The sequence below is a fragment of the Apaloderma vittatum genome, unplaced genomic scaffold (genome assembly GCF_000703405.1).
Source record: "Apaloderma vittatum isolate BGI_N311 unplaced genomic scaffold, ASM70340v1 scaffold21223, whole genome shotgun sequence".
Taxonomy (NCBI): Eukaryota; Metazoa; Chordata; class Aves; order Trogoniformes; family Trogonidae; genus Apaloderma; species Apaloderma vittatum.
In genome coordinates, this window is record NW_009706672.1 from 34,639 (window position 1) to 42,208 (window position 7,570).

The window sequence follows — 7,570 nt, forward strand, 5'->3', positions numbered from 1 at the left end:
GGATAGGCCCAGCCAGATGTGAACAAGCTCTACCCATGCTCTGAGCTGTTTAGGTACAAGCACGTCCTGAGCTGGATGTCACAAGTCCAGTGTGGGTGCAGGACTTGGGGCACCAGCAAATGAGCCCCACCAGAGAGCTGGAGCAGTCAGCTCCACCACGCTCAAGCTCGCACCCAGCTGGTTTTGCAGGCAAGCACAGGAGCTTCTGTCTGCCTGAATCATTCCAGTAATGGGACTCTTTTTAGTCCATCAGCCATAGCACTCTGAAGCCCTCAGTCCTGCTCTTCGATGCTCCCAAAACTCTCTCTAGTTTCTGTAGCATTTTTTTGCAGCCACAAAAATCTACAGAGAAGGTCTAGTTTTAGAACTTATCTGTACTGAAATAACCGAGCCGTGACCTCAGCCTGGGTATCTGGCCGCTACCACAGCACAGGAACAGCAAAAAAGGCTCAAGGGCCATTGATTTCAAGGCTTAAGCTGGACAAGGGAGGCAGCTGGAAAAAGCAAAACAAAATCAGCAGCTTGGTTTTGGCCTCAGTGAGTGCAAACTCAATGATAAGGCATGAGGCACCTTAGTGTCTCAGCGATATAATGCCGTCTTTGGGAGTAAGAACACTTAACAGAAAGGAATAGGCATTTGCCTTACAGCAAATACACGCATCTTCAACACAGAAAGAAAGGCTCACACTTGTCAGAAAGCAAAGCATGCTTGAGGACTGCATCTTAAAAACCCTTCAAATTCGTGCTTTTTTTAGGAAGAAAATTTTGCGATTGTACATTAGTGCTGCAGAGGTTAGAACCAGCTGAAATCCTCACTGATTCAGCTGGGGAAGCTGCTCGCCCTGTACGAAACGCCGAGTCTCCATTAATGTTTACATTTTAAATAGTGGTATTCTTAGCTCTTCTGCATGGGGGACAGTATCTTGGATTTCTTTTTCATGTTGAATTCTATCTATTGAAGTGCTGGAACCTTGAATCTTTTTTTTCGGTGTGTTGCGAGTTGGAGCCTTGGCAGGGAAACTGTGATTCCCAAAGAGCATTTATTTATCACCACGAATGAGGTCACGGCCTGTGAGGCAACATGGTCCATCTCTAACACATAAAGGCACACAAAACAGGCATTCCAGTTTTGTTGCTAAGAACTACGATAACAAGAAAATGCACAAACTGGTTAGCGAATCAAAGCGGGGAGAAAGGCTTACATTCCTGACAAACAGGGCTGTCCTATCTGTGAAATCAAATCCCCCATATTAGCCCCCTCAGACGCATAATCTGGAGGAGATTGCTGCTTTCTGCACCTCTTGAATACTGCTTCAAACTTCAGGTTTCCTGCATGGGCTCCAGCTGGAAAACAAACACATAAGTGGCTGACTTTGCTGTACTTCATACGCTCTCAGCAGATGGCCCTATTTTGGCCAGTTTCCTGAACCACAGTGTAGGGTCAGGACATGTGACGGAGGCACAAAATGCGTCCATGTCTTGCGAGACTGCACGTCTCTGTGCGATAAAGGAATAGCCAGTACTCCACCCGACTCTGGACAAGCACGGTAAGGGACAGCTGGTCACTGTCCTGGTTTTGCTGGGGGGTGCAGCTGTCAGCAGTTTGGAGTCAGGCTGGAGCTGGGAGGGGCAAAAGCCAGGGCAGGGGCCGGCAGGTGTATCCCGTTCTGTCAACGGCAGGCTCAGTATAAAAGGGGAAGTTTTGCTGGGTATTAGGCTCTTCCTGTGCCTCCTCCTCTCAAGGGTGACCATCACGAAGGGACTTGCTGCTCGCTCTGCTCATGAGGACTGCCTTCCCGTTTACAGTGACTGCCGTGCGTTCAGTGTGCTGAGTATAACTTTGTGTCCTGTTTATTGGCATTAGTATCGATATTAGTTTTGCAGTTTCCTGAAATCTGTTCTCATCTCAACTCGCCGGTCTCCTCTCCTCCTCCCAATCTTTCTTCTCGGTTTGGGAGGGCTCACTCTGTGATAGAACAACTGCTCCAGTTCAGAACCAGATACAGACTAAAGTCAGACAGTAAGGTACAAGGTACCTACGTATCCTATTTTCCCCATTTCGTTAACACAACCTTTCTTTAGTTCCAGAAGGAGTTTCACCTAAGCAGAGTCAGCGGGGCTAGTCCTGTTCATGGCTGTCGGTCAAATGGTGCAGAAGCAGGTCTACAGAAAGCTGAAATCCTGCTGGCCAGTTGGCCAAAAGGGAATGCAGATGACGTCGTGCCATCTGGATGTTATTCGTAAGTGTTACAACTTGCTTTTCAAAACTAATAGCAAAACTGAGCCCCAAATGTCAACACACAAATCTCTGTTTACCACACAGCTTACAGTTTCCAGCTAAACTTCACAGGGGAAATGTCTCTGTACGCTGGGATATAAGCACTGTGAGAAGTCTTTTTCATCTGGGTGCTGTTTTTATGCTATGCGTTTGTTACAGCATTGTGTGTACTGTGGTTAACGGTGACTCCTGTTTCCAGAGTTACTCATATAGCGTTGTTCATAGTCACAAAATATTTGGTAATCTGGGGATTTTGGCACTATGATGTGGGTTTCTCTATATCCACGGCTTTAATATGCAGTAAAAGCCAGCAATAACTTTGTGCAAACAATTACAAGCCTAAGGCTTTCAAAACAGAAAGGACTTCCCTACTTTGAACTAACAGCTGGGAATTAATTGAAGTTTCCCGACGTTTGTGAATTAGGAAGTAGGCCAGGGGAAAAACATGCCTGCTAGTCCAAAATGCACACAGAACCCCAAGGCTGTAATATCCCATAATCATACACACCTATCCCCACAATTGCACTGTACTTGGCATCCTTATCTTCTGTTTGGAACAACAGGAGTTAGAAATTCTAAGGCACTCTCCTCTGTTGACTTCTTTAATATTTAAAAGCACAGCTGTTCCAACTGTATCCATTCTCACGTATGTACATCTGGTCACAGTTACTCACGTAAGGAGATTTCTTCATTCTCCCTATACTTCCTCCTGAACAATACAGGCAGTCATTTCCTCTCCCCTGCCACGCTCACAAAATCAGCGGCAAACCTTGCGCGGAAGTCCCGCAAAAGAACTCCCTACAACTCAGTAAGGTTCTTCCCATGCTTCAAACAAGGCTTCCGAGAAAAACATCATTCTTTCCGTGGCTTCGAGTGTGCCACTGACAGGCGATGAAAAAGGCACTTGTGTTTGCGTGGCGGGGTTCCAGCGTTCTGCCCGAGCATTCCAAGGGGTCTGTATGCTACCAGTGTGGGCGCTCCGTGCCTGATAAGAAATAGGCCACTGACAGAGATTAAGGGCCTATTGAAATTGAGAGAAAGCATCTCATTGACTTCGGCAGTCCTCAGAACAGCCTGAAGTGTCCTCTCCCAACCTCTCTTGAGCCATCTGGAAAAATGGCTTATGACCTTGTCTCTCCCCACAGAGAGCAGCTCCAGTATCCGAGTCCGGGTGGGAGGGAAGTGAAAACTTGGTCGTTCTTGAGTCAGACCACTTCTTTAAATGCTAAAACAGGAGGGGCTTAGAACCAGGTCTTTAGACATCCTCTTTCTAGGATGCCAGCACACACTTCCGTACTGTGACATGTTTCTCTGCTGGCAATGGCGGGCCTCTTCAGTAAGTACTGTGCTTGCTATTACGTATTTTTTAGAAAAAAGAAAAAATAACAACCGACCCACACAGTAAACTAACTGACTATGGCAGACTATGTTTTGTATTGTCTCTACTAAAGGGAGCACAAAGGAAGGACTGCCTCACTTCTAGTGTGCCATGGATTGTTAAAATGACTCCTCACTGGTTTATCCACGTGTTCAAAATCCAAAAAGCTGTGTGATGTGGTAGCTTCTGCACGCGAGGTGGGGAGAGAGAGAGAGGAGGACAAAGGTTTTTTTGACAAGGCTGAATGGATACTGGAGGCCTCTGCTAACAGCACAACTGTCCCTCTGCTGAAAGCACTGATCCTGCAATATCGTTTTCCAGTTCCTGTGATTTTAGTAGTTAATTCTGCAACAATCTCATCTCTCTCTGATCTACTCTTTCTGTTACCTCCACTTCTTGAGCCACTCTAGCTGCTCATACTTATTTGCTTTAGAAATCGAAGTGAGCACTCTTAAACTCTGCTGCCTTAGGAAACATCAATTGAAAGTTTAGGCATGTCCACACATCATCACAGCGCCAGAAAGACCTCGCAACTCTGTCGAAAGCCATACTGAAGTCGTGATTTGCAAATACAAAATGCAATACCTAACTAACAGGCAGTTATGGGAAACATTAATTTACTTTTGTGTGCTTTACCTAGACATGAAAAAATAATGGAGACAATATCAGCTGAGGTTGCTTTACAAAAGCAAGAATCCTTTCTCCTGCTGTGCCAAGGAAGATGCAGAGTCACGCAGAGACGAAAACATCATTTGCAGTTGTTCTGCAAAGCAGTGGCAGAGTTCACCTGAAGAATTTGTTTCCCACCGATGTTCTCCTTCCTTTTTTCCTAGGCTATCCACTGATGCATTTACAAAACCCAATCCAGCTCTGCACAGAGGCTTCACGACTGTCCACCACTTAAAGGTATCAGTTATTGTCCAGTACCCGTTCACGTTCCTCCGATTTAATAAGAGCCCTTGAAGGGGAGGAGGGAAGGGAGAAATAAAAAAACAAGTGCACTAACCTGTCTCCAGTTAATGGCATAATGATGTGAGCCTGGGTGGAGAAGACGATAAAGGACAATCTCATCTTGGGGCTTTTGAAAAGGAGAAAAAGGGGAGAAAAAACACCTTTTAGAAAAATGAAATGTACAGACACCCGGCATTTTATTCACTTATTCGTGCTTCATTAATGCCGTGTTTTATCCTCCAACTTTCACAGAAGATACTTCTGAACTACAGATGCCGAATGAGAAGCATTAAAGAATTTCTGCCTATCAACTCCTTAAACAGATGGTTTGAGAATAAAGCAGCAGAACTATTATTCATTCTTTCCCAACTAGTTTCCAGATCAAGACACTCCAAGCTTAACAGTGAAGATGTCATGTAACCCAACCGAACATGAACTTCAGAGGTTGTGAGCTACCAACATACAGAAGGTAACACATCCTTTTACATTTTCATGACTACTGGTGTAGGAAGAAGTCAGAGACACAGACTTTGAGGTTATGCTCTTAATCTGGGGAATTAAACACAGATATAATCAAAAGTCAGTTTCTCCTTTTTAAAGGTCGATCCTGACACCATATAAGCTTAAAAGCGTGCCTTTTGGTCCTAAAATCATCAGAGTGCCTTCCAACTGATTGATCCCTAAAAAAGTACGATGACAAACTGTTGCAGACTAAGTACCTGTTTGTATCAGTGACATTCAGCTGCATCACTCAAGACCAATTTCCATAAAAGTATCCAGGGAAACATCATCATAAAAAGCATTACTGTACGAACTGATTTCATTTGCAGTTTCAGCCCTTTCTTGAGGAAACCCATTTGCCTCCTCCAACAAGGAATTATATCAACTTATCAGAGGAAGACACGTAAGAACTAATGCTCTGGAAGCCCAAGACGGTAACTTTGCTAAGGTAAGATCTAACAGCATCTCTCCTGCCCTCTTTCAATTTTTATTCATGACCATTTCAATACATTCAGTGATTTTATAACGCGCTGTACATGTGTATCAGCGTCAACTGAGTTCGTCTTAGTAAAGATGACTCGTAAAGGGGACTGACCATGCACTCTGAGTTCACATATGTCAACGATGCGACTTAACGTTACTGCTGACATCATGAAAATGCAAGTCTCTGCACAGAACTAAACCGACCTTAGATTTAAGGTCCAGTCTTGCAGTCTATCTGTTCAGGCTCTGAACCCAAAAATCTGAGATGGGCTAAAATACAGTTACAATTTGGATCATAGGATGATCAGTCTTCTCAGTTGTCGCAAGCAGTTGCAAAACACAAAAGCAGCACTTGCAATTCCAGTGTGTGGTAATTACATCACTAGCCTAGAACAAGTAACGTGAGACTCTCCCGTCTGACACGCAACACTCTCTGCCCAGCAGCCTCAAAGTTACAATTTAGCTGACTTGTCTTTAGGGCGACCACAAAACTGTCCTCCTCACGAGATGTCCCATTTGCATTTCGCTCTCCGAGCGCTCGGACGGTGTGCCAACGGAAGAGGACGGGACGAACGCCCCCGCTGGACCCGGCCGTCCTGCCAGGCACAGCCCTCTCTGAACTGAGACGACGGGTTCTCTGCCTTCTTCCCACAAGCTACTCTTTTTCAACAGGACACCAAGGGAGATGCTCGGACGCTGGCGCTGTGCCACAGCTTGTCCCCCCATGGCGTGAAGGGTCAGCGGAGGGCCTTGCCAATGCAACAGCTTTATTTCAGATAATGCAGCTGGACTGCTACACAACTGTTGCGGGCAGGAGCATCATTTGTAGAAGACTATGAACTGAAACATTTACACTGAGCCAGCACCACCCTCTCAGTGGGAGGCAAAAGTCTTTTTTAGCACTCATCAGAAAGAAGTGCTGCTTTGGTATCCTCGGGATCTTTTCTTTTATATATGTGTTATTTATTCTAGAGCCTACAAAATAACTTTCAAAAGCTCACGTCACCCACTTGGTTTACAGAAGAGTTGTTTTTGACAAGATGAGCGTAAGCAATATTTCATTATGCAAGCCTAATTGTATCTCTTCATTGGCCAGCTGAGATTGTAATTGCCCACTGTACTTGATTTTCATTAGCAAGAACCATCAAAACATCTCTGTCTTTGCAGGACTTCCTTTGTTTTACTTTGTTATGGGTTTTTTTGCGTTATTTTTAAAGCAAACTGCTGCATCAGAGTAATCCTCAGCTGTTTGTACAGAGTCCTGTTAGCCAGTATTTACGACAGCCGTTTCTGTGGCAGCGATGCTTGCCAGACAGTACCGCTAGTCAGTTGCCAAGCTGATTACAATGATGTAAAAAAACGCGCACTGTTAAGGAGGCATAAACTTCCTGCACGTTTGACCTTAACATATACTCCTTTCCCTTCTGACCTGCACCGTATATTTACCTATAAGGAGACATGTATTTAGACTCCCTCTTTGATGTACACCTCTCAGAGCAGGGTAAGACAAGTTCTTGGGTGTAAATGAGGCATGTGACTTATGGGAAATAAAAGTTTAAAAAATCATCAACTTGCACCAGAGAGTAATTTTAGAGAGTAAGTATTTAGGGATGTGCATTACCAGCTTTTAACTAAGTGCCAAACACGAGAAAACAAAGTAAAAGTTTGCAGCGTTTCCCAGCAATTCTGGGGCAGTAGAACGCAATCTCATCACGCGTTTGTGAAGCCTGTCTGTCCCCTTTCGAAAAGCACGGGACGTTTTTCAACATATCCCACTATCAGAGAGAAAAACACACCTCACGAATCTGTCTGCCAGCTGCTTCACGAAATCAAATATCTCATGCCAGTTCTGCGCTACGCTCCCAGACCTGCAAGGACAAGAGCGGCGGGTTAGCAGGCCTCCCTTTCGGAAAGCGGTCTCTTTAAGGGCGGCGGTCGGGGAGCCCAGGGGGCACGGCAGGGCTGCCTGCCCGCTCCCC

The 7,570-nt window shown here is 45.2% G+C and overlaps 1 protein-coding gene across 1 annotated transcript in view; it reads right to left on the reverse strand.

Annotated features, from left to right (window-relative positions):
• Window positions 1–4,727, reverse strand: part of LOC104271271 (anthrax toxin receptor 2-like) — a 28,063-nt gene extending 23,336 nt beyond the window's left edge. The window contains exon 1 of the mRNA XM_009865891.1: window positions 4,663–4,727. Within this exon, the coding sequence (XP_009864193.1) occupies window positions 4,663–4,727 (65 nt within the window). The remainder of the gene's footprint in view (window positions 1–4,662) is intronic.
• Window positions 4,728–7,570: the final 2,843 nt, after the last annotated feature.